Genomic DNA, 27,074 nt, shown 5'->3' with positions numbered 1-27,074 from the left:
GTCAAGGTCCCTTGCTAAACTAAATTATTCAGGCTTTCAAACCCATTCTAACTAAAGGCCCAATTCTGCAGCCCTTACTCACAGACAGGATCAGTTACACAAGTAGTTCCATTGGCTTTAATGGAAATACTCATGTAAGTCCTCATTCACCATGAGCAAGGACTACAGAACCAGCCCGAAGTCTGAAATGCTGACAGATTATATTAATCCTAGTCAGCTAAAGATACCGCATACAATTCATTATTTTTGGAAAAAAAATTTTTTTACCAAGTCTATCCGAACCCACTTTGCTTTCAACACAACAAAAATTCACTATGAAAATCGTGTGTTCTCTTACTAGAACCACCCATGTCACATGAGTAAGCTGGTTCAAAATGTCACATTTTAATCAAGTACAATTGTGACTTTCTAAAATTTCACTTGCTGCTACTGCTTATTACAGTATCCCCAGTAATAATGCTATAACTAAGGTTATGTCAAGCTTCTGTTTCAAATCAGTGTGGGTGATGAAGATTTAATATTTTAAAAATTTCAAATCACAATGGGCTGGAATTTGACACTTAATTGGGTTGCAGAAATTTTCCTAAGCCAAACTTGGTACACCGCAGGCTAAGAAAGTTTATATCCATTTTAAATGCTTAGTTCTGGCAATATTTTTAAGAGTTGTGAAAGACTAATCAAGCTATTTAGAAAGAAAGACCACTAAAGCACATGCAATATTATCATGGTCCTTATTTTCCAGTCATCTTTTATTACTATATTTAGTGATTACTGCACTGTCATGAAACTGGGGTTCTCTTCACACAGTAACAGTTACATAATAAGGTGAATGGTCTAAGTAGTGAGAGCAGGAGAGACTGTGAATCAGGACTGATATGTTACATTCTTGATTCTAGCTGCTGACTCACTGTGTAATCCTGGGCAATTTATCATGTACTTACCTACACAACCACAGAGCTACTGTGAAGCTAAACCTAATGGTTGAGATTTTCAAAACAGTTATGTGGAGTTAGTCATATGTTTTCCTTTAGTGTGCAGCTAAATTCTCAGTACCACTTGGGGGGGGGGGAGACCCTCAACAATATCTGCAAAGTGCTTTGAGATCACCAGATGAACAGCTCTCAAGATGGGCAAAGTTCTACGATTATAGTTGGTCACTTACTTCTTTACGCTTGGTTTCTGGGCATTCAGATTGCAAAGTGAGAGTAGCTCCTTCAATATTTCTTGGCATGGGAGTTGAACCAGGATTTATAGTCAAATGAATCTGATCTGGAGAAATAATATGTTGCACATAACCCTGGGACATTCCTTCATGATCTGCTATTAAATGAAATCCTTCTTCATGACCCTCTGGTAAAAAAGGCAAGTGATCTCCACATTGTCCTTCATCCTCATCATCTTCTAATGTCCCATGGTCTTGTTCAATTAGAACAGTTGTCCTGTCATAAATTGTCCCAGATGATGAAGGAACCAGACCATTTTTGTCCACAAACCTCATCATTTTATCATCTTGGGTCAGTTCATCTTCCTCCGCGTCATAGTAGTGAATGCTGCCATCAGGACTATTTTCCCCCATGGTTTAAGGGAATTCAGTGCAGCATCATGAAATTAAAATGTAACAACTCATCTGTAACAAGAGTAGCACAAGAGTAAGCATATCAATATTTAGATAAGGACTTCACCTAAATCCCTCAAGGGTGTGAACTCCAACAAGTTTATATTTCCTGTCCCCATTAATTCACTTCCAGAAACCTTGTCTCGCTTTCAGAAAATCAAGACAAACAGTGCAGGAAAGTTTTTATTCTATTTTATATATTGTATGAGATCTGAAAAAAGCCTATAGTTCTCTTTTAGATTTAGAAGACACATGCCTCCATAGAGGTTGGGCCTCTTGTACCTAAGTCTACTAAAAGCCACATACAAATGACTGTATATTGCCAGAGATTAACTAGCTGTCTTGAAATGATGAAACAAGCAAGAATCTCTTTGGGACAGGACTGTCTTTTTATTGTGTGTTTATACAGTGCATAGCACAACAGGACCCCATTCCCTGACTGGGGTCTTTAAGTGCAACTACAATAGAAAAAGTTTCAGCTATTTACAATATAAAGCGCTAGAGTTAATGGGTTATAGTATGTTACTATAACAGGCTTTTTTCTGTGCAAAAGTCTCCCAGATTTTATAAAAAGAAGCTGAGCGCAAACATACCCAGGGCAGCAGACCAGATTACTCTTCCACAGACAAGACAAATAGTCACTTTGCTGGGTATGTTGCCCACTTTGGACCATCTCTTGTTTGCTGCCTAGGGCTGCACTCATTGAAACTGCATGAGCTTTTCTAACACGTTTGAACCTCAGGGCCGCAACGGAGACAAACGACTACTGGACATGAGACGGCACCAACCACAAGCCCTGAAAAACCACCCCCAGGAGCCAAGCAGAGAACAGCGTGCGCCTATCACCAGCCCTTGATCGCTGAGCCAGGAGGGGAAAGGCCAGGTGGGCACGGGGCTTCTCCTGACATGGCAACAAAGCACGGGCGGAGGCCGGGTCCCCTGCGCTCGGCGCTGCACACTCACCCCGCCCCCACCGCTCTCCCGGGCGGAGGCCGGGTCCCCTGCGCTCGGCGCTGCACACTCACCCCGCCCCCACCGCTCTCCCGGGCGGAGGCCGGGTCCCCTGCGCTCGGCGCTGCACACTCACCCCGCCCCCACCGCTCTCCCGGGCGGAGGCCGGGTCCCGCCCCCTCGTTTGCCCCGGGCTACGGACGCAGGCCCCAAGTCGCGCCCACTGGGCCCCGGCAGGACCCCGGGCCGCCCTGCCCCGGACACAGCCCCAGGCTGGGCGCGCCCCGCTCTCACCCAGCTCCCGGTAACGGCGGCGGCGGCAGCGGCAACCTCCCCGCGGCACCATGATTACCCAACGCATCACTTCCGCTTCCGGCACTCCCGGGGCACGCGAGACCCGCCCCTTCCGGCCCCGCCCGCGAGGCGGAGGTGGCCGGGGTGGGGGCGGAGGGACCTCAGGGGCCGTCGAGGGGGCGTGGCTTGACTCTGACGGGCGAGGCTGTGGGGATGAGGGGGCGTGGCCAGGAGAGGGGGAGGGGCGGGGCCAGCGGGTCCTGTGTGCGGGGGGAGCCGGCTGAGCGCTGGGCAGCAGCCACCCCTATGGCCGGGGGCGTGCGCAGGGCAGGGCAGGGCAGGGGGAGCAGCCTGGGTCAGCCCAAAGGTCCCACCAGCCCTGTCCTGTCTGCGAGAGCGGCCAGTGCCGGGGCCCAGAGGGAGCAGCAAGGGATCCACCCTGTCGCCCGTCCCCAGCCTCTGGCAAACAGCGGCCAGGGACCCCTCCCTGCCCATCCTGGCTAGTAGCCATTGATGGACCTGTCCTCCGTGAACTTATCTAGCTCTTTGTTGAAGCTTGTTATAGTCTTGGCCTTCACAACATCCTCTGGCAAGGAGTTCCACAGGTTGACTGTGCGTTGTGTGAAGAAATACTTCCTTTTGCTTGTTTTAAACCTGCTGCCTGTTAAGGGGGCAGCAGGGCTACAACTCCGCACAGGAACAGAAAGGCGTGGCCGTTTGTCATGTGGGGACTCCCGGCAGCATGGCTGCATTGGGCCCCGGGTGCGTCCTGGGACGGGGTCAGTCCAGTCAGGACATGGAGGGTAACGTTTACCCTCCTCTCGTTCAGGGAATATGGTGTTTAGTTTGGGGCAATAACCCACTTCTGTGTTGTAACCACGCACCACTCTTCCGGTCGCTGCCTAGGTCTCCGCCTCGGAGAGGTGCGCGGGCAGCAGAGCAGGGACAGTAGAGCAAGTGCTCTCGCATCACAGTAACACCAGGGGTAGGGCTGCCAACCTTCTAATCACACAACACTGAACACCCCTGCCCTGCCTCTTCCACAAGGCCCCACCCCCACCCCACCGTCTCCACCCCCCCCAGTCACTTGCTCTCCCTCACCCTCACTCACTTTCACCAGACTGGGGTGCAGGAGGGGGGTGAGTGCTCCAGCTGCAGGTGTGGGCTCTGGGGTGGGGCTGGGGATGAGGGGTTTGGTGCGGGAGGGGACTCCGGCCTGGGGCAGGGGTTGGGGTGCAGGAGAGAGTGTTTGGGGTGTGGGGTCCTGGCCGCGCGTACCGTGGCTCCCAGGAAGTGGCCGCCAGGTCCCTGCAGCCCCTAGACGCATGAGTGGCTGGAAGGCTCCGCGCACCCACAGGAACTGACCCTGCAGCTCCCATTGATCACGGTTCCCAGCCAATGGGAAATGCGGAGCCAGCCCACACGGAGCCTCCCTGGCCACCCATGTGTCTAGGGGCTGCAGGGACATGGCACCCACCTCCGGGAGCCGCATGGAGCTAGGGCAGGCAGGGAGCCTGCCTTAGCCCTGGGTCCCCATTGCACCATGGACCAGATTTTTAATGGCCCAGTCGCCAGTGACAAGCTTGAGCCACCAGGGTCCCTTTTTGACCAGGCATTCCGATCGAAAACCGGACGCCTGGCACCCCGAACCAGGAGGGAGGTGATGGTTCAGCCGCCTTTACGTGTAGCAAGATGATAAGGGTACCTAGATGCCAAGGAGAAAAACGGGCCGTGACACATGCCCACCTTCTAAGGCACGGTGGGAAGGGCAGTTTTTTCATGCTTGTGACATGGCTTGAGCTCTTCCAGAGGCAGGTGAAGGGGTGTTAATTAAGTCTTACTGCACTTGCACAGACTGGAGTGCTGACCTTTTATGGCTGGTAACGATGAATACATCTAATTATTTGACACTCCAGTGCTGCCCAAGAGCCAGGGCAATGTACAACTGCATGCCTCTAGGGACCGTGCTTAACTCCTGACGCATGGCACCAGCTTTGTCCTAGCACTCCCTACCCTCTGCTGTTCTGCCTATCTCCACGGCCTCTGTGGATCCTCGGGAAATCCATGTCCTTCAATCACTTGTGTCAGCCATAAACATTTGCATAATGTTTTATGTTCTCTCTTTCAAACCATAGCTATTACCTGGATGGGTCCCAGCAGTGAGCCCTACGCGACCTTCTGTGGTGCCTCAGACCACTGCACCACCCAGCTTTCACCTCAGGTTACCTTAGTGCTTCTTGCCTCTACTCACCAGGTTCTTATTTAATTTTCAGGGAATTCTATCAAAGGTATCTATTGAGACTGCTTTCTCATAGACTCTGTCAGAAGGAACCATTGTCATCATCTAGTCCAGTGGTCACCAACTGGTCGATCGCGATGTCGATCCTAGAGGATCTCCCAGTCATTGCGATCTCTGGTGGCAGCACAGCGTGGGCTGCTGCAAAGGCTACCCTGGCCCCACCCCCCTCCTGGAAGCGGCCACTGAAGCCCCACGGACCCAGGGGCAAGGGTCTCCCTCCACATGTGCTACTCCTGCCTGCAAGTACTGCCCCGGCAGCTCCCATTGGCTAGGAGAGTTGCAGGGGCGGTGCTTGCTGAGAGGGGACAGCGCACAGAGCCACATGCCCCCCCTACCCCCACCCCAGAGGCGCGTTGGCCCCCTTCTGGGAGCGGTGTGGGGGCAGTATAGGCAGGGAGCCTGCCTTTGCCTCACTGCTCCCACTGTCAACCGGGAGCCACAGGAGGTAAGTGCTGCCTGGCGGGAGGCCGCACCCCAACCCCCATCTCTAAGCCCCCTCCCAGAACCAGCACCCCATACCCGCTCCTGCACCCCAACACTCTGCCCCAGCCCAGAGCCCCCTCCTGCACCCAAACTCTCTCCTAGAGTTTTCACCGCTCACTCCCTCCTCCACCCAAGCCCCTGCCCTAGGCTCAGCCTAGAGCCCCCTCTCACACTGCAAACCCCTTAGCCCCAGCCCAGAGCCCACACCCCCTCCCAAACCCCTGCCCCAGCCCAGTGAAACTGAGTGAGGGTGGCGGAGAGGGAGGGGGATGGAGTGAGTGGGGCAGGGCTTTGGGGAACGGGTGGGGTAGATCCCGAGTTGCCCTTAGATTCAAAAAGTGATATTGGATGTATAAAGGTTAGAGACCACTGATCTAGTCAGACCTTCTGCACATTGCAGGCCGCACTAACCTACTCAGGCACCTTTTCAGCTGTCTCAATTCATGTGATGCTGGACGACCAGCCAAATTCCCTCACATGAACCATGGCTATACCCATGCTCTTGTGTGTCAGTCTGAGCTAGAACTTATTCTCCTGACCTATGATCTGAGAGGGTGACTGAACCAAGAAATGACAGGGTTTGTGCAGTTCAGTATGAGCATACTGTAGAGATTTGGGAACTTAACTACGTTTTAGAAGTTTCAGCTGCCCCTGTGCAACCTCACTGCTGTCAGCCCAAATAATTACATATTTAGGTGGTAGAGGTACTATTTAGATACACAACTGACCCAGGATAGGGCTTTTAAAAAAAATAAAATAAAAGGACTTTGAAATATTGTTAGCTAGTGAATGTCGGCAGTTCCTAGCATAATGTTGGCATGAGAGACAAACACTGAAAATGGGTGGTAGAAGTGGTTAAGGTTTCCAGGTTGGCACAGGCTGAACATAGCACAAAGGTAATAAAGCAACCACTCTTTCTGTGGGCAAGTGCCAGGCTGTTTCTGCAGGCTAGCAGTTCCCTCTACACCAGCTTCACTGCCAATCTTGATTTCAGATCAGGGAAGGGAGAGAGGATTATAGCTAAAAAAGAAGATAGAGCAGGAATGCATTTGTTCTGCTAAAGGAGCAGAAACCAGGAGAGATGTTGCAACCCTTACTTAAGATCTTCAAATGGCTTGTAGTTTTTCCTCACAGGCCAGAGCTGTCCATACGCAGTATAGAATATGACTGTGGGGAAGTTCCAACCTATTTACCATTGTGAGCCACATATGAAGCTCTCTGTATGTTATGTGGGCCATATCTACACAATATATATACTACCTGTATGACCCTGAGGATGTCGCATGGGCTGCAGCTGGGTGCTGACTGGGCCACAAGCAGCCCATGGGTTGAGAACCACTGGTTTAGTGGAACTAGACAGGTGAGGGGGAAAGTTTTTACTCCTAACTGTTGAAGGGATTGATGGAGACACAGATGTAAAAGACCAGGAATTCCTCAAACTAAAAAGAGGGAAAAGGAAATGTATTTAGTAGGGGAAGTAAGTAAGGCTGAGAGCGCTTTAACCCCCAAAACCACAGCAAAACTGGGAAGCCAAGTGACAGACCACAGACTGCAGCTCTATCCAGAGAGGAGGAAGTGGGACAAACACTCACTGTAGCTATTGTTAACAGGATTATAGCATCAAAATATAATTAAATTATAGAAAAAGTTGCCACTCTGTACAATATGATGGAATAGAATGTTTAAAATAGAATTTGCAAAGCTAAACAATTCATCAGAACTGTAATTTCATCAACCCAATATTCTTAGTTGCCACAGAACCATCTCACATTATGCTGGCTATCAGTCACTGCCCTGATAACAAATAGCAAACATCTTCAGCAAATGAGCTGATCTACATAGGTCTGGATAATAGTATTTTCACAGTCTCTTCATCTAGATATAAAATTGTTAAATTTCTTCTCATTCACCTGTTTGCGTGAGCTCTGAACAAACCCAAAGCAAGGCTCTTCGATGCACTCTACTGATCAGTTTGTGCAAAGTTAGCAAGAGACCTGGGAATTCCTGTTCTGTAGCTCATTTCTCACTTTGCTTCATGCTTTTTAATGGATGGGATTTAATTAAAATGAACAGACCAAACACCCAGACCAGCCAACAGGGAAAGAGGCTGAAAGGCAGGCTGAGAAAGTTCACTAAGAGGCTATTGTTATTTAAATAAAAGGAACCTTAAAATTGAGATTTTAATACAAGTTAAATAATTAAAATACAGTATAAAATGTCAGTGCTCTGTGTCTTATAAAACTTATTTAGAAATTCAATATTCTTTACAACTTAATATAGTGATAACTGGTTCTACATGTCTGATCTGTATTTAATATCAACAGATTGTACTCTGAATAAAATACTGTAACATTCTGAAGCTCGGTACAAAAGTATTTTTACAGTAACTTGATAGCTTCATCTAAAAAACAGATTAGCTGCATCTAGAATTCATGGTGAGTTGCCTTCTCTCAAGAGGAACTGCTGGATGAATTGCTGAGCCTTCCTCTTCTCAGTTACATCAGGCTTAGGATGTTGGGGAGGAGGTCGCAGCAACAAGTCACCAAATATACTAGCTGCATAAAAGACACAATAAAAGCCAGTCAATAGCCAGATGTCAATGATAATTCTCCCCAACAGAAAACTGGGGAGCACTTGGGTTCCACTTGGGGATGGGTGGGAGAGGAGGAGGAGCGGGTAGTTCAAAGTTGGCCATCACAATTTTTCCTTTTTTCAGCAGCACTTTTTTAATGTTCTACATGCCAAAAGAGAGTGTTTTTTTGTGCGACAATGCCTTATTTTCTGCGTTTCTGGCCGAAATCTGATTCCTGCCAGGTTACATACCAGGCACCAGAAATAGCAGACAGCAAGGGAACACTAATGCAGTCATTTCAGAGAAACACATGGCTTGTTATATGAATTACTACAAGTCCCCACAGAGAAGACTGGTCACTTTGTTCACCTTACCGAGAATATTCACATCCAAGTGGTTTTTCCCTGAATTTTTCAGTAGTTCCCGTAAAAACGCCATCAGATAGTTAAACACATTTTTATGGCACATGGGCAGCATGGAGACAACCTGGAAAGAAAGCAAGAACTTTACTCTGAAAAACCACCAAGAGATTGACTAGAAGCTCAAAGCATCGATACCATTATACAAGCCTTAATGATACATAATAAAAACCAGGAGCCCCAGTGCTAGGTACCTTCTAGAGCCATGAGACTATACGCTCATTTGGGTTTGAGCCCGTTATCTGCTTGGCACAGAACACTCAAACTCAATGTTCATTTAAGGCATTATGTTAACCCTCTGCAGCAGGGCCTGCATTACCTGGCTGCTCAATGTGTAATTATTGACACAATGCAAACAGTTGTTGTAGAGGCTGTAGCAGATAACAGGCTCTGGCAGGCTTTCCAGGAACAACAGCAGGGCCTCAGCTACTGAATGGTTGCTGCTGACTGACTCAATGTGGTTAAAGAAAAGGTAGTGCAGTGATCTGGTTTGTTAGCAACTCTGCTGAACCTTTAATCTGTGGTGAGACCTCAGCACAACTCCCATACGTGTTCATAGCTGGTAGATAGAGCCTGCGCAGATACAAAAACATGTATTGGCATCCAATCTGCAAAAATTGTCTGTGGATAGCCGAGGATTTGCAGGGCTCTACTTACTGTGGCCGGACTGAGGCTCCAAGGCACCCCCCTGCCAGAGCCCGCTGTGGGGGAGCCCGCGCGAAGTCACGGACCCTCTCCCTGCCCTCAGCTGGGCAGGGAGCCTGGGGGGTGGGGACATGGCCAGTGGCTTCTCAGCCCCCCTCCCCCTGCACCGTGGGCAGGTGGAGGGTACACTGCGGTGCCCCACAGTTGCCTGCCTGGCTCTTACCATGGCTGGGCTGCGGCTCCAAGCCACATTCCCCTTCCCCTGGCATGCCAGCGCGGGTCTCCAATTCCAGCCAGGGGGGTGGCTCAGAGCCACAGCCCGACCATTGTAAGAGCCAGGAGGGCAGCTGTGGGCAGCCACGGTGGACCCTCCATCTGTCTTGGGCAGGGAGGCTGAGCAGCTGTCCCCCAGGGAGTCTGTGTCCCTGTCCTCCAGGCCTCTCCCAGGGCAGGTGGAGGGTCTGCACTGCTGTTTCTCACAACTGCCTGCCCGGCTCTTCCTGTCAGAGCCCTGCGCGGATACAAAATTTGTATCAGCATCTGTGCTATCTGCAAAAATGGTCCTCGGATATAAAGCAGATACCCACGGATTTGCAGGGCTCTTCTGGTAGAGTTTGTACTATCCCAACTGATTCCATGTAGCGAACACTGGGACCATTTATACCTGTCATTTACCAGTCACTATTCTATTCATGTTCTTACACCACGCTAGTCCCTCTAGGATCTGAACACCTTCTAGAAGTATATTAAGCAACGTGACTAACCTCTGTCATGTGTTTGTTCTCTCCTCCTTTCCCCAGGGGAAGACATGTGTGCAGTGGAGTGTTTTGTTTTGGATAATCTATATTTTATATATACACATATTGCTATATGTTTACATTAGAGAAGACAAGGTCAAAGAAACATGCCTTGCACTTTGAGCAAGGTGGGAAGATTTGGGATGGCCCTTAATTCCTGAAGGAATTCACTCCAGTTTTGGGGTGGCCCCAAGCAAGCTTGGTCATCCTGCACTGACCATTGGTCCATTTAGCAAAGACCTGGCAGACACATTGTGACCTGATACAATCAGTGCTAAAGAAACACATCTCAGTTAACAGAATACAAGGGACACTAAAATGTAATGGAGCCCCCAGGGCTGCTTGAGGCTCCAAGTGTAAAGTGGTTCTAGCACGGAATACACAAATCAGCCTCACTGAACATTAGTTCCAAAGGATACGGAGTGTATCAAGCATTGCCGTATCCAAGCAATCTCGGATCTGCTCAAATTCAGATCTTAGGCCTGGCTGCTGAAACAGGTCTTCCTGCAACAGAAAAATCACAGATGTCAGACTCACAGAGAGGGAAACAAACAGAATAATCTGCTACAATGCTATTTACTGTAACCACGTGTGACTCGTACTTTACCCAGAGACCCCAGAATAGGTGTACAAGGGGTGCCATGAAAGTCTCTCCAGACTGGTGCATATCAATAGGCACCATATAGTCAACTGTTCTAGCCCAGGTTACTGTATTGCAGTACGAAACAAAGCAAAAGAAAACAGCTGTTGACATGCATTACTTGGATCTTTACACAAAGTCAGTCTCCTTCATGCTCAGTGCATTCAAGGGGCTCGTGCCTCTTGTCACACAAGTCTCCTTTATATCTCCTTACACTTGCGAGAAGGGACACTTCCCACTTCTGGCTAATGTCCATGCTGCTAGCATCAACAAAAGCTGTTAATTTCCATGATGTTCTTCAAAACTCATCTAAGTGTCTGGCAGAACAGAGGGCGGTTTCTCAAATGCAGACATTGCCTACCTGCTGGGAAGCATTGCGGTACAGATGATCCACCATCATCCACAGCTCTTTGGGGATGTCCAGGGGCTTCTCATCCTGAAAAATGTCATCACTCATCTGTAGTGGCAGCAGGGTCTGCAAAGGAGCAAGCCAGACTCTTATTTAACTCTGCAAAGCACTAAGAGTGAGAGACAGGGGTTTTAGCGTTAAGGAACATTATGGAGTAGGGCAGCCTCACCAACTGGTCTGAGTATAGACTAATACAGCATAAACACTTACAGAGAACCTCCACCTGAAAGGATGGCAAACTGCTTCACATACACATGCACACACAAAAAAATACATAGATTTCCAATACCGCGCCACCTAAATGAAATAACAAATGGGCACCAAATGCACACCAGTGAGGAGAAGGCCTCGGACACTGAGGTAGATCTCTACTCATAGGAAAAGTGCCGTGGGATCTTTAACACCATTTTTTAACATTCTGCATGGAACTCAGTTAGCTCAAAGAGCCCAGGTGATTGTGAAAACACTACATCAGAGAAAAGAAGTTGCATCAACCAAGCCAGCCCCTTCTGGGGTTAAGGGAACAGGTGGTGTCAACATGATTATTTGCGATAAACCTCATAATACTAATAAAAGGAAATTGGGAGAATGCTCATTAACACTATGAGAAGAGGGGGCAGCTTGAGGTTTAATAGCCTGGCACTGAGTGAGGGTTCATAGAATCATAGAATATCAGGGTTGGAAGGGACCTCAGGAGGTCATCTAGTCCAACCCCCTGCTCCAAGCAGGACCAATCCCCAACTAACTCATCGCAGCCAGGGCTTTGTCAAGCCTGACATTAAAAAGCTCAAAGGAAGGAGACTCCACCACCTCCCTAGGTAATCCATTCCAGTGCTTCACCACCCTCCTAGTGAAAAAGTTTTTCCTAATATCCAACCTAAACCTCCTCCACTGCAACTTGAGACCATTGCTCCTTGTTCCGTCATCTGCTACCACTGAGAACAGTCTAGATCCATCCTCTTTGGAACCCTCTTTCAGATAGTTGAAAGCAGCCATCAAATCCCCCCTCATTCTTCTCTTCTGCAGACTTAATAGTCCCAGTTCCCTCAGCCTCTCTTCATAAGTCATGTGTTCCAGCCCCTAATCATTTTTGTTGCCCTCCACTGGACTCTTTCCTATTTTTCCACATCCTTCTTATAGTGTGGGGCTCAAAACTGGACACAGTACTCCAGATGAGGCCTCACCAATGCCGAATAGAGGGTGCGGGGGTTTTACTGGGCTTGGAAAGGAAAGCTTCCAAAAGATCTCCAGCTCCCTCATTAACCTACCAGTTCTCGAATGGACTCTGCCGACATGTCCCGGATAGGTTCTCTCATGTAACACAGTGTCTGGATTGGAGACCCAAAGCAGCTGGGCAGGTAATTTCCCGTCACAGACAGGAAATAATCCTTCCCCCCGTCAAGGTGCAAAATCAGAATGTCTTCGATTTTCTCTTCTCTGGAGTTCAAACGTGTAGCTGTTGATTTATTAACAAACAGTTCCAATTCGATAGTCATTTCAGAATCTGCAGGAAGAAAATAAACACATGCTCAGTAAATACAGTCATGAAACCGACGAGTCCAATCAAATGGCAGATTAATACAGGGGCCATGACAGACTCCAAACAGAAAGGAGAACAAAGTGGAACAAGCCAGATACTGGTTTATTAATATGGGATGAACAGTTAGAAGCAGAATCTTCTGGAAGAGTCAGTCACCTGGTAACAGGAAGCCCTTACTGGGGTTTGCAATCAGCCACTCTTTGCAGTAGGTGTGTTCATCCAGTTTGTTGATGAATTCAAATTGGCAAGGCACTTGTCCATTATGAATGGTAAAGGTCTCCACCTGCAGCTGCATGTACTTCACATCCTTGAAGAAGAACTAGAAACAAATATTGCCAGTGTCACCATCTCTTGCTTCTCCATCACCACCCTCAGCCAGCAACTTCCTCAAAGAGAAGGGAAAGGTCCTTCCCCTAGAACATCCATGTGCCTCAGCTACTTAATCATTAGTTAATGAAATATCTGCCATGCCTGAACATTAAACACCCAGCTCCTGACATTAACTGTGACCTGCAAAGGCTGTATGTTTCCTAGGAACCCAGGTCATCTGTGCCAATCAGCCTAGTGGGACAAATTAACTGCTGGTGTAACTCTACTGAAGCTAGAGCTACGCAGGGGGACCTAAATGCTCCATTTGAATAGATTTTCTGGTATCCAGCACTCCAAGCAGAGACATTCACGTATTGGACCTTCTCCAGACATCTCAGCAGTTCAAGGTTTATTAGGTTTCATGTTTTTAAGAACAAGTTAAAGTGAGGGATACAATTATTCCACCCTGCACTACTCAACTCGGGGCACAGAGGGTGGTGTACTGTTTGGGTTTTTTAATGGAAAGTACCTGTTCCCAGCAGCTATGGAACATCTGTGCAAGTAGCAGAATTTTATAAGTCACTAAACAAAATAGTGAGCATTCTACTTTGCACTCACTGGTACCAACTGCTTTACATCCTGGATCCCAGAGTCCTTTAGCAGGCCTGAGTTAGTACTCTCATTCTCATTTACAGAGGGGCAAAGGGAGGCCGAATGGGATAGTGACTTGCTTTGGGCCTCACCATGACTCTGTTGCAAACCCAGGATTAGAACTAAGGAGCTCCTGATTGCCAGTTCCATGCTTATTCCTCTATCTTAAACTTCCCAGGAATAGACCCTACAAGTCTTGACTCACAGCCCTTGGTGCTCACAATTACACTGGACTACCTCTTGGTTCTAGGATTCATTTCTCCCTTGAGCTGATGATCTTGGGAGGGAAAGTATGGGAACATGTCCTACCTCCGTCTGGGAAAGGATCACTGACGGGATGCTAGCATTCTCCATTTTATCCAACGAGCGCACTATTTCCTCAAAGGTTTTTCGGTAGAGCTCCTCATTCACAACCTTCACCTGAAAGGGGGACACACCTCACCAATGGGCATTTACTGTGTCTCTGCAGGAGAATTGTAACAGTCGAAACATATGGAGCAACCTGATTTTAAAGAAGGCTGGCATACAGAAGCGCAGGTAAAACACATGGAAAATTACTGCAGATTTATTACTAAAAGCAAGTTAAAATGGAACCAGTTTCCAGCCTTTACCAAAGAATTCATTCAATGCAGAAAAGCGGGCCTTCATGGTCTAACGTGAATAAAATGGGCCAACATTTGCCCACTGCTGGGCAGGCTTCTGGCTTTGTGGGAGGTTGCTCTACCTAGCAGATAAAATCAGCCAGCCTGCATTGGGATCAGCTTGTTAAAGCCTGGCAGCGAATTACACTCCTGTCAGCTGATGTAAACGCTGCAGTTTCCAGGGAAATAGGTAAAAAGGAGGAAACAAAGTGTAAGGAGACATTCATGAACAACTACCTATTTCTGCTCATGGATGAGCTCAACTGTATGTTGCCAGGAGCAACAGGCTCGGAGTCACATCTGTGTTTTACTGAGAACAACAGTCCCATTTCAGGGCATTGTTATCAGGGCCAAGCTAGGGGAAGCACAAACACAGAGCAATAGCTTATAAGGGAAGAGAAGGAATCAGTACAGCCACTGTGACTACCTTAGGGAAAGGGTTAGCACTGTTACTACTATGAATAATGGTGCACCTACCTCTATGACAAACATGGAGCTCACTGGCTTATGGTCACTGTTTTTCAAAGCCATGTGGCTGCGATAGCTCAGCTGAGAAATATTCTTCCCTTTCCAGAGGATCCGATCACACCACGCTGGGGCACGACCTTTCTCACTAAAACAGAAAGCTACAATTAAAGCTTTCCCAGAAGACAGTCTAGGGGCAGTAACAGTGCAAGGCAGAGTAGAACTTTGCCAGGAACAGGCATCTCTCCAGTGGAGGAGGGTTAGCCAGTGCTCTACCAGGACCTGCATCTTGTTTCCAACACATTCTCTGTGCAAAGCTGCAGAGGGTGGGTGTGTCTGTCTACGTATTTCTGTACCATCATTCACCTTTGTTCTTGTTAAGAGGAGCAGGCTTTTCCCCCCCCTCGACACTATACAAGAAGCAGCATTTAGAGACTATCCTGAATTGCTTCAGACTGGAGGGACTTTGGAAAAAGCAAGAAAGCTCCCAGTTTTAAAATTAAATTTTTCTCTTAAAATTTCTCCTTTAACACTGTTGAGCAGAATCAAACATTCTGACCCTTGCAGCCAGAATCTACAATTCAGCCAGAACAGCATGGTACAGAATGGCTGGGCAATACATGAAGAATATATGCACCCAGTAATCTTTTGAGGTATGCACATAGGTATCTGCAGTAAGAAAGCACTCTTTGTGACAAGTCAAGCCAAGCCAGGCAGGATTCTACTGGGCATCAGCAAATAAAAGATCTCCAAAAATTCTGTGTGAAAAGGAAGAAAGTGATACATTGGAAGAAGCTTCAAAACTAAGGAGATCAAAGGGTTTATTCCTGACGGGGGTAGGGAAAATCCAGCAAACATCAGAGTCATAGCAGAGGGGGCAGCACAAGTGCCCACAAAACCTAGTGATGGGATTCCAAGTCTTCCAAAATGTGTTCAAGGAAGAGAGTCTGGGACATTTACCTTGGCACTGGACTCAAAGAAACAGTTACTCTCCTGTACAGTAACTGTGATTCTTAGAGACTGTACACACATTCCACTTTAGGGTGTTTGCACGTCCAGAGCACTCCAGCCAGAGACTTTTGGTCAGCAGTGCCCATTGGGATGATGCACATATCTTGAGTATCCTCGAATCTTCAAAAGAATGCATGAAGGGCAGCCCACCCATTCCTTTGCACCGGAATCTTGCTCTTATCGGAAGTAGCAGGGATCAAAGGCAGGGTCATGAAATATATATTTGTACAGCATACCTTGAAAAACCACAGCTACTGTACAGGTAAGTAATTGTTCCTTCTTCTTCATGTGCTTATACCCATGTATATTCCATTTTAGGTAATACCAAGCAATGCCCCTTTGGTGGTGAAGACTGAGTCAACTGAAACAACAACAGACTTTCTTTCCAAAGTTTGCATCAGCTCTGGATGCTTTGATGACGGCATAACTGTGAGCAAAGGTAGGACCATGCAGCTGCTCTGCAAGAGTCCATGATTGGAATCTTTCTCAGGAAAGCCTCCGAGGTAGCCCAAGCCCTGGTAGAATGTGCGATAATTATTGCTGGAGATGTCACATTTGCTAAGTCATAACAAGTCCTGATGCATGAGAAGATGTTTGTGCTGAAAGAGCTTGTCCTCACATCCGTTCAGTGTGAGCCACAAAGACTCAGACAGGAGCTACAAGCTTTGTTCTGTCAATATAAAACAAGAGTGCTCTGCAAATGTCCAATGCATGTAACCTCTTCTCCTCCTCATGAGCGGGCAGAAAGAATATCAATAGATTTATTATTTGATTTAAATGAAAATCAGACACCACTTCTGATAGCAATTTCAGATGAGGCCTTCATGAAATTTTATCTTTATAGAAAACCATAAATGGAGGTCCTGCCATTAGAGCCTGCAGCTCCTCTCCTCTCCTAGCACATTATTGAGGCTAAGAAAGCTGTCTTAACTGGCAAGTGAAAGAGAGAGCAAGAGGCTATGCTGAGCTGTGTAAGCTGTGAGGCATGATCGCAAGCTCCAACTGGTAGCCATGGGCAGCCAAAAGGAACTGCAAGATGAGGGGGAGGCCCCTACTCTTTATACCCTCAGCTGTAAGCACCAGGACACTCGGGGTGCGTGAGCCACCTCAATGGGTATTGCTGACCAAAAGTCTCCAGCCCAAGTGCGCTGGGTATACACACACACCAAAAGTGGAATATAAATCTGTACAAACATTTGGAAAAAAAATCAGAAATTCTTTAACTTCCTCAGGTCTGTTAGGTCTAAAAGGTCTTGTAGACTTGTTTTTACTGCCTTAAACAATACATACAGGAGCTAAGGGACGTGAATGACATGACAGCTGAGGTTGTACACATGACATACCTAGTGTCCCAGTCATCACAGCCAGTGTCATATTTGTAGGTTGGCCGGAAGGTAATCTCTCCCTCTGTAAAGCCATCAAAGACAGCCTTCTTGTCCATCTGCTTCTTCAACTAGTAGGGAAAAAAGCCAAACAGATAAAAACTTAGATTGTTTAAACAAGTCCTTCTGGAGTCCCAAGTGGGGAAAAAGGGCACCATACTCTGGGAAATTGATAAAAGTGTGTGCATGCCTGCACACAGACACACACGTCCCCCATCCGTGCATGCACAATCTAACATTTGTGCTGCCATTTCCAAAGGAAATCTCCATAGACACAGGAATGGAAATGTTTCTAATGTTAGAACTTTTGAAGCGTGATAACAGTATTTTATGCAGAGTCTTACATTTCCTGGCCAGGAGGTACTATTACAACTATCTAGTCTGACCTCCTGCGTAACACAGGCCGGAGAGAATTTTCATCCACAGATTACTGTATCGAGCCCATTGTGAAAACGCATATACACACACAAATGTCTTGTGGATTCGCTTCTCATAGGCCTCACAATAGTACTAGGAGATTAGCATTTCACAACTTATATTTTTTCCAGGTGGGAGATGGAACCCAGATATTCATGGGCACAGTCACACCTGCACCCACCCTTCATAGAGGAGGGGCTGGGCAACCACATTAACCTTCATGATAACCACACTGGACAAGCAAATCAAGGGAAGTGTAACTGGATTAGCTGAGTAGCTTTCACACTCCCCATGGCAATATTACCTAACTCTCTGAGCAGCCCTTATTCCAATACCTCAGAGGGCTGACTTCCTCTTGCCAGGCTGTGGTGTCCTGCCCCACAACCAGCTATTAAGGAGGTGGATGGATGATGACCTGGCGTACAAAGTGCATGCTGAGGCCAACTGAGCCACGGGAGGGACCGCTGCTCCTGGCTCAAACTCTTATGTGCCGGGACAGCAGCCATTTCAGATCATTCCATGGACATCAAACAAACCAACCCAACAGCAGCTTCTAATGCATGTTGGTGCTGCGAACCCTGATAGCCAGGGTTAGCTATGCTGTCAGTGTGCAGATGATTTTCAGAGCAAATGAGAGTTTCATAAGCCTCCCACTAAAGAGGAGTCAGTTTCCTAGGAGAATGGGATGTAGGCCCACCTGTCCTCTGGAAGGACACGTCTGTACCTGGTCATGTTGATAAAGAGCTTGAAAATCCTCCTTTTCAATGTGCATCTTCACCGTTTCCATCTCCAGCCGCTCTATCCTGTAGTTGAGGTCCCCAAGCCACAGGATGATACTGTAAGGACAGCACACAAGGGTGAAATCCCTGTTTGACAGAGTCAGCTACTGTAGTCTCTACAAGCAGCCAGAAGGGCTTACTGTCTCTTACAGGTCCCCATGCGGCATCCTGTATCTCACCCCGCTGACAGTGCTCAGAACCAGGCACCCTCAGCCAAATGTGAAGGGGAAGCCTGATGAAACCACATCTTCCTGAGCAAGGAAGGGTTGAGCAAGCCAGAGACTGCTGTCCCAGGCACCTCTGCAGAAATTCAACTGCACCATATCATTAGTATTTGCAGCAATATACCAATGACACAGTGCTTTCTGCACTCCTCTGTTTATGAACCAGTTAATCCCCAGCACAGTTCTGTAGCATCTCTGTGCAAGCAGGGCTACATTAACACCCAGCTCTGTCTGCAGGCATGCTTAATTACTAACACTGCCATGATACAAGCACACAAAGGAAACTCAGAGCTCCTGAAGAAAACATGCCCCCATATTACTGGGCAATTTGGCAAGGCACAGTCCCCAGTAAATTAATGTGTCTGCAGCTCCCAAGAGCCAATCCGGCACGTTAGCTTCATCTTCACTCCCTAGAATGGGACATTTAATCAGGGACAAGCTTCCCAAGGTTCACTAGTATAAAGGAAAGAAGTAGGGGCTAGGTCTGCCAGGCCACTATTAGCAGGGACACAGCAACAGCATCCTGACTGTACCTGCAGGCTTCCTGCCCAGCCAGTCCCACCACACAACTCCCCCCTTCCGGCTTCTGTTGAACCAGGAGGCCGAGAAATCTGAATTTTTATCCCCTTTAACATTCCAATACAATTTAGTTTATCCGTATTTGGAAAAGGGGCACGTGTGCATGTGATACTGTAAAGGACTGCGAGCCAGGTGGCCCAAATACTATTCCCAGCTCTTCCACAGACTCATTGTGTGACCTTGGACAAGTCACTGTTGTCCTGTGCCTCAGCTTCCTCCATTTGTAAAATGAGGGTAATGATTCTGACCTACCCTCACAAAGTGCTATCACATCTATGGAAGGAAAGCCCTACCTGAATGCTAAGTATTTATTACAAGACAGACAATGCACTAGGCAAGAGATTTACTTACAATTTACTTTTGGGATCGATCTAAAAGAGACAGCAGCAGACAATAGCAGTCCTTAGTACTTTGATAGTACTTTTAATCTTCCAACACACTAGAAAAAAAACCTAAGCTTCACAACCCCCTGGGGAGGTAAGTATGTGTTAGCTCCACTTTACAAATGGGGAAAGTGAGACAGTGACAGGGAGCCATTTTCAAAGCTGGGACTAGAATTGACAAGTTCCTGGCTCCATGGCCTGTGTTCAGACTACTCGACCACACCTCTCAAGCTCCTGCTGGGGAATTGCTTACACTAGAAAGTATAGCCAGCCACCCTGATACAGCCCATCACTTGTCCCATCAAAGCCAGAGGCCAAGCAGTGAACTGTAGTGATCCAATGGATCTAGACCTTGGAAACATACTCATGTTTGCTTATAGTAAGGGGTGGCAACTTTGGATCTGACTGGCAGAACTGCATCCGAGAGCAGATGTCTTTGAAGTCCTGGTTCCGCCGCTCGTACTCCTCTATATGAGCTGCGAGGTGAGAGTTCACAATGCATACATTGGTGTTGTGGAACTTGAACCGTATAGCAACTCCACCTTTGTTACCCTAGTAGGCAGGAAGAGAGACTGGTTGTGAGTTTTTCTGGGACCGTAGATGAACTGATGTCTAAACTGGGGTAACAGTAGTGGACAAGTCAGAGGATTTTGGCACAGACAGTCTGGTTCCAGGGGAAAGAGAAAGGCTCAAACCCCTAAGCAGAATATACACAAACCTCAGAGAGTGAGCCAGCCCATGCCCTTCCACCACTGTGGGAGGGTCAACAAGTATTAGCATAGTACATCATGAAAACAGCAGCAAAGCAGAGCAGGAGGGTGCATGGAATTCAATTTGCAATTCAGGCTACGGCTCGTATGAGAGCAGATTATACCATTAAGAATAAGCTGGTTGGCTGCTTTGGCAAGTTATTAAAACTGCCAAGTAACAAACTGGTTCTTTCAACACAAGCCATAAAGAATATTTTGTAAGATGACAAGGCAGCTTTGGGCCATGCTCAGAACTTCCCTCACCATGAAACATCTGGGGGATTACTGGAGGGTAGGTTCCAAGGGTAAAGAGGTGGTCCACGTGATCTTCAAAAATCTCATGAAATCTACCGGAGGAGAACTGAACTCTGTTCTTCTGAGCAGATGCATACAGCCCAGCCCGGTTTCCATGCCAATTTCAAACTCTCTTGAGAGTCAGTCCAGCACGACATGCAATCAGGCACGTACCAAAGACGAGATTCTGTATCACTCTTTCATGCCCTGGGAGCACCTTGTGTCTCCCTGACAGACAGCTGCATCCAGGCCTCCTTTAGCTGCAGGAACAGTCATGGTGACTCAGGGCCTGGGGAACAGGCTACTCAGGACCCTCCCAAAGATAACCTCCCACCACCTGCCCATGCACACACTGCATTCCTACCATTCTCCCCAGGACTCCAGTTCCCACTGTCTCGGCTTCCACCTCGGAGATGTTCAGAGCATGGTCTGCCTTCACGTACAACAGCAGCATTATCCCAACAAGTCGTACAAGCTTAACCTGGAAGAAAAAGCCAACTGCATACTAATAGCCAGGACTGTTTCTCGGGGCAAAACCTTACCCCACCCTGTTGTGAGCTTGAAGTATAAACAACCAAAAATATTAATGCTTCAACACTGTTCTTCCAGGGAGCCACCCACCTGACACATGGCACACACAGAGGTAGGTGCTCCAACAGCACAACACGGGACAGGAGTAATTGGCCCTACTCAGGGCAAGTGGCTCAATACCCCAATCACTGCCTGAGGGAGAATCAGCCCTGAGAAGGTACATGCCTGGATCAGAGGTGAGAAGAAAAAGCCAAAGCAAGGATTTTAAGGAGCAGGTACCAAACCTCAAACAAAATTAAAGCAAAAGTCCTACTACAGGACAGCTCATTGCTTGGTGCTGCTGCTGAGCAGAGGTCAGCAAGTGCCAAGATACTTTCTATCCATTCATCTCAGCAGAGTAGGGAGCTCTACTTGCCTGGTTGCTCTGTTATGCCCTTCTCTAACGCACAGCGTGAGGCACAAATGTCCTTAGCTCTCACTACTATTGCTTATGGGAATGTTCTCAGGAGGGTGTGACCATGTCTGGGAGCCTTGCACAGAAGTGCTATATACCACCCACACTGAGCATTGCTGGCCTGGCAAAAACCTATAGGAGACAGATACACTGGAGACAAACGAGGGGAAAGCAAACATGAGAAGATGCCTGACTGGAAACTAGTTTAAGTTTCACCCCCAAGCCACACGTACCTTTGCATATTTGGCATCTGGGTGAAGACTATCGGTTACAGCTTTGAACCATTCTTCCTCCTTCGGTGTGTCATTGAAAAAGAAGGTTTCTGTACTCAGATCGAGCTCCTGGAAGCTATAACAGAGGGAGGAACACATGGATGCATTCACTTTACTTGTTTTAACTCTCCCAGTCTTTTCTGCTGGGGAAGAGATACATTTAGTGCACAAAATATAAATTGATTTTGGAACTGGAATTCTAATCCAGTTATGCTGATTTTAGTAGTGCATTAAGTGCAAAAGTAAATTATCATGAGTATTAAATTGACTTAACCGCAGTGTGGCATAAAAGCATCCAAAGTACATTGTGCCACTAGAGAGAACAAACACTTCTGGAATAAGAGCCACTATAGATAATGCAAACGTTTTCACTTTTAAACCCTTGTTTGCAATGCTTTCGCTGGATAGCTACACACGACACATTCATCAGCAAGCTACCTAGAGATGTTTCCGGAAGGGCTAGCAGGAAAGAAATACGCACCCAACACAGTAAACATCCGGAGGCTCAACATCATGGCTCAGCCAAGGCTGGAGGCTCTCGTTGGGTGACTGGCCATTCACATTGTACGTTCCAATAAAAAACCTGCAAAGAGACTTAGGTTCAACAAAATCCTAGAGCTGCAACCCAAGCCTGTGATAGCAACTTTCCTGCAGCATTTGATAGAATGTATCTACTTTACAAAAGAACTACAAGCAGGGTTGTGTGGGAAGAGTTTGGGACAATTTTCTCACTTGTTCTTTTATTCATGAAGGGCTTGTTTTAAAAGATTTGAACCAAACTCAAGTTTTCAATACTAAACATCATCTTTTATACAAACAGTCTCCCAGAAACCATTACAGAGATAAATAATAAACAGAGGCAAGGGAGAGACAAAAGTCCGAGGCAAAGGGAGATGCAGCATTTTCAGGTGAGTTCTGAAAAGAGACAAAGAATGAATAAGATGTACAAAAAAGGCTGTTTGCTTAAGCAGGGGCTTTTCATGTGACCGCATGCTCCTCTGCAACTGTGTAAATGGAGGAGAGAGGCAGAAAGGCTGTTCCAGATGGCAGGAGCTAAAGTTTATTTTCCTCCAAAATTTCCCATTGCTGGGGATTTCAGGTGAAATTACAAATGTATGAGAGGTTTCAGAGTAGCAGCCTGTTAGTCTGTATTCGCAAAAAGAAAAGGAGTACTTGTGGCACCTTAGAGACTAACAAATTTATTAGAGCATAAGCTTTCGTGAGCTACAGCTCACTTCATCGGATGCATTTGGTGGAAAAAAATTGTATGAGAGGTTTCAGAGTAGCAGCCGTGTTAGTCTGTATCTGCAAAAAGACAAGGAGAACTTGTGGCACCTTAGAGACTAACAAATTTATTTGAGCATAAGCTTTCATGACCGACAGCTCATTTCTTGTTAGTCTCTAAGGTGCCACAAGTACTCCTTTTCCTTTTTAAATGTATGAGATTTACTTATTTTGCAATTATGCCTAAAATTGTACTCCCAAGGACAGTTGTTACCTGAAATTCTGGAGGTAGGTGTAGGAATCCTCTTTCCGTTCCAGTTGAAATTTAACTATATTATCTCTTAGCCCAAACTTCTGCTCTAATAAGATACAACCCTTGCCTGAAATCATCATGCTAGAGGATCGCATCATCTCACTGGTTACATCCATTTTGGATTTACTCTGTCTGAAAGCAGAAACAGAAAGCAAAAACAAGACACTAAAACACTGTGTGTGTGTGTCAGAGAGCAAGCTCAACAAAACACAATTTAGATCTGAAAAAAAACAATCTCCATCCTGCAAAGGAGAGAATTTCTCCTACTGAAAACCAGTTTCACATATGTCAGCCTGTTTAATCATCTCAGCTGCATGTGACAGAACAAGGCTGAAATGAGGATTTCTCAAGAGGACTCCGATCTTTTGTACACAAGTGTTCTACCAGTTTAACTAAAGGGATTTAAAAGCTGAGTTCATTAAATCAGTGCAGCCTGTGGGTCTAGGCGAGGCCTCACTCACCATGTCTCTGATGGAATTTAAATGGTGTCCCCGCTTACTGGGGTGGGGAGGTGAAACTCTCTCACCAGCTGCCTCCCTCCACCCAGCCCTCCCCACCTTAACAAGAGAATGGAAAGCTGTTCATTCCGTCAAGGCCAGTCCCTGCACAGGACCCTCCCTGTCCTCTCTGTGTGGTGGTGGTGGGGAAGGGGGGAGATTATTTAGTTTGGTTGTATGGTTTGGATGGTTGTATGGTTTTCATATTATGTATTTAATAATGTTTTAGTAGATGGGATGTTATATTTTTGTTATAAAGCAGCAATCTGGGAGGTCAGAGAAGTGGGAATGCCCTATAGACTAAAATTACTATTATTCCCTATTAAAAAAACAAGATGGGTAAGGTCATATCTTTTATTGAACCAAGCTCTATTACCTCACGCCCTTGTCTAGGACTGCCAACTTTCTAATCCCACAAAACCAAACACCCTAGCCATGCCCCTTCCCAGAGGCCACGCCCCCTGCCTTTCCCCTTCCCCTGCGCTTTGTTCACTACATTCTCCCTCCCTCGGTAGCTCGCTCTCCACCACCCTCACTCACTTTCACTGGACTGGGGCAGGGGGTTGGGAGGAGGTGAGGGCTCCGTCTGGGGATGCAGGCTCTGGGGTGGGGCCAGGGATGAGGGGTTTGGGGTGCAGGAGGGGACTCCAGGCTAGGGCAGAGGGGTTCAGAGTGTGGAAGAGGGCTCTGGGCTGGGGCACCGGGGGGTGAGGGCTCTGTCTGGGGATACAGGATCTGGTGTAGGGCCGGGGATGAGGGGTTTGGGCAGGGGGGCTCAGAGCTGAGGCAGAGTGTTGGGGGTCAGGGTTGGGGCACGGGCTTACCTCCGGCAGCTCCTGGTCAGTGGTGCAGCGGGGAGGCAAAGGCAGGCTTCCTGCCTGTCCTGGCACTGCAGACTGCACTGCGCCCTGGAAGCGGACAGCAGGTCCGGCTCCAGGCAGAGGCACAGCAGGTGGCTCTGCAAGCTACTCGCACCCGCAGCTCCCAATGGCCGCGGTTCCCGGCCAATGGCAGTGCGCAGCCGGTGCTCAGGGCGGGGACAGCGCATGGAGTCCTGTCCCGTCTCCACTCCCCCCTCCCCCGCCCAGGAGCCGGACCGGCTGCATCCGTGGTGCAGCGCGCTGCCAGTCAGGACAAGTAGGGACTAGCCTGCCTTAGCTCCACAGCACCACCGACCTGACTTTTAATGGCCCGGTCGGCAGTGCTGACTGGAGCCACCAGGGCCCCTTTTCGATCGGGTGTTCAGGTCGAAAACTGGACACCTGGTCACCCTACCCTGGTCTCTCTAATATCTGAGATGACAAAGCTACAACAACACTGCATATTATTTGCTCTCTTGCTTTGCAAATACAGGCTGGCCAACAGATGGCACTGGTGTGTACCACATGGCCACCTTTATGCACAATAACTTCTTAGTTCAGCCACATGAAAACCAGGAAGTCAAGGCAGAAAGTTTTACTATGTCGTCCTCCTCCAGGGACACATGAACTATCAGCAATTTGCACCGCTCAGAATTATTCTGGACACGCTATAAATAACTGCAGACTTCCCCCATCCTGTCTGGCACCTTGCATCATTTGCTACCAGTGTGCAATGATGCTCTGTGGAGGGTGACAGCAGCTAAATACCCAAATATACAAAGTCACCAATTCCATTCTTCATTAGAACTTACAAGCACAGGTGCCATGCACAACAGATCTCGCAGTCTCCTTTGACAAGGAGGATTTAAGATATACTGTACCTAGGGGTAGCTTTATCATCGCTGTTATGGCTCCAGCTATGATTAGCTATGATATGTTTTTCATTCTCTTTGATGTCTTCAGACCCAACAACTCCTAAAAGGAAAAGAAAAACTTTACACAGAACAAGGGAACATGCCATACAATGCTTACATGCTGAGACAAATACAAGGAAAATCTGTACGCCAAGCGTTTTCCCAAGTTCACAGAAAAAAAAAAAACAGGCTCTTATTTTAAGTGTGTTGCATTCCTCATGAGATAAGAAGGTTAAAAGGGTCTTTCAAAATACTGGCTATAATCCCACAAGCACAGTTCAGTGCTCCTAAGTAAAGAAAAAAAAATACAGGAACATTTTGTTGGAGGATTTTAAGAATATGTACACAAATTACTGTACCAGTAAAAAAAACAAACCCATTTGATACAGACAGGAGTTACAGACTACTATATGGATTTTGTATTATAATAATTGGGAAGGAACCAATGGGAAAAGTAACATTTATCTGCTTGAAAAACTCAGAACAGTGACTTTTTTTTTAAAAAAAGAGAATCCTACCCAGAGTACTAAAAACTGCTTTTCCTATTGCACATGCGGGGGTGGGGGCACAGTGGGGGCCCAGGCCAGCCCCCACAGCAGATAGGAAGGGAGCACCACCCAGCTCTGCTCCTGGCCCCGCACTTGGGGCCTCAGCTGCCAGCCCTGGAGCTCCGCTCCCAGCCCGGGCTGCTGGCCCCAAGTCTTGGGCTCCAGTTCCAGGCCCTGTACCCAGGGCCCCAGCTGTTTGCCTCAGCTCAGCTCCCGGCCCAGCCCCTAGGTGTGGCCCCAGCCTCATCCCCCTTTCCTCTGTCTGTGTCCCCACCTACCAGAGCTGCGGTCCCACTCCCGGCCCCGGCTCGGCAGTGGGGGTGGGGGTCACACAAGGTAAAAAGTTTGGGGACCACTGCAGTACAGAGAAAAATTGCTCAAGCTCCTTGTTTAAAACTCCTACAAGGCAATCAGGCCACACAACTGGCCTGTTTATAACAATCAGATGGTGCAGAAAAGGAACCTTGAGGAGCTGATACACTGATGCACCTTTGCTCTCATTGGTACTAATGTGTTCCCTCCTCAGCAAGTGCCTCGTCACTAGCTTGCTCTGTCACAGGGCTACCCATTATCTCTAGGTCCCAATATAAGGCCTCTGCACTCCCAAGGTTGCCCAATCCTTCCTTCAAAACATACATGTGTAATGAGCCTTTGCCAAGTCCACAGCAGGAAAGAAACAGAGAGAAAGCAAAGAGAAACACACATCTCACTTTCAGGGCTTCCATGTGTCTGCTGAAATATGCATAACAAAGAGCAACTCACTAATCACATTAGTCTGTCCCCACCCTGATCCAGCTCAGTGCAGAGTCCTGGGTGGAAAGCCAGCCCCACCTCAGCATAAGCAACATGGCAAGTGCCAGATCTCAGCCTTGATACAAGGTGCACTTCACAGTAAAGTACCAGCCACTATGCA

The 27,074-nt window shown here is 47.5% G+C and overlaps 2 protein-coding genes across 8 annotated transcripts in view; both read right to left on the bottom strand.

The window, feature by feature from the left end:
• MTF1 (metal regulatory transcription factor 1) overlaps window positions 1–3,023 on the bottom strand; it is a 33,468-nt gene extending 30,445 nt beyond the window's left edge. Inside the window, exons 1-2 of the mRNA XM_038377610.1 lie at window positions 2,861–3,023; window positions 1,163–1,627 (exon numbers count right to left, since the gene is read on the bottom strand). Coding sequence (XP_038233538.1) covers window positions 1,163–1,576 — 414 coding nt within the window. The 5' untranslated portion in view covers window positions 1,577–1,627; window positions 2,861–3,023. The remainder of the gene's footprint in view (window positions 1–1,162; window positions 1,628–2,860) is intronic.
• Window positions 3,024–7,775: 4,752 nt separating this feature from the next.
• Window positions 7,776–27,074, bottom strand: part of INPP5B (inositol polyphosphate-5-phosphatase B) — a 45,998-nt gene continuing 26,699 nt past the window's right edge. For 5 of the 7 annotated variants that reach the window (XM_038377712.2, XM_038377713.2, XM_038377716.2 and 2 more), the window contains 17 exons: window positions 25,581–25,674; window positions 23,304–23,474; window positions 22,287–22,388; window positions 21,767–21,881; window positions 20,913–21,029; window positions 19,870–20,057; window positions 18,265–18,376; window positions 17,085–17,194; window positions 14,743–14,878; window positions 13,934–14,044; window positions 12,821–12,983; window positions 12,393–12,628; window positions 11,077–11,190; window positions 10,495–10,579; window positions 8,953–9,080; window positions 8,589–8,700; window positions 7,776–8,197 (listed from right to left, as the gene is read on the bottom strand). In XM_038377712.2, coding sequence (XP_038233640.1) covers window positions 8,073–8,197; window positions 8,589–8,700; window positions 8,953–9,080; window positions 10,495–10,579; window positions 11,077–11,190; window positions 12,393–12,628; window positions 12,821–12,983; window positions 13,934–14,044; window positions 14,743–14,878; window positions 17,085–17,194; window positions 18,265–18,376; window positions 19,870–20,057; window positions 20,913–21,029; window positions 21,767–21,881; window positions 22,287–22,388; window positions 23,304–23,474; window positions 25,581–25,674 — 2,219 coding nt within the window. In that variant the 3' untranslated portion in view covers window positions 7,776–8,072. The remainder of the gene's footprint in view (window positions 8,198–8,588; window positions 8,701–8,952; window positions 9,081–10,494; window positions 10,580–11,076; window positions 11,191–12,392; window positions 12,629–12,820; window positions 12,984–13,933; window positions 14,045–14,742; window positions 14,879–17,084; window positions 17,195–18,264; window positions 18,377–19,869; window positions 20,058–20,912; window positions 21,030–21,766; window positions 21,882–22,286; window positions 22,389–23,303; window positions 23,475–25,580; window positions 25,675–27,074) is intronic. The other 2 variants (XM_043505871.1, XM_043505872.1) reach the window with 1 other exon arrangement.

The sequence above is a fragment of the Dermochelys coriacea genome, chromosome 19 (genome assembly GCF_009764565.3).
Source record: "Dermochelys coriacea isolate rDerCor1 chromosome 19, rDerCor1.pri.v4, whole genome shotgun sequence".
Classification (NCBI taxonomy): Eukaryota; Metazoa; Chordata; order Testudines; family Dermochelyidae; genus Dermochelys; species Dermochelys coriacea.
The sequence above is the reverse complement of the archived record's forward strand: the minus strand, read 5'-3'. Positions and strand labels throughout refer to the sequence as shown.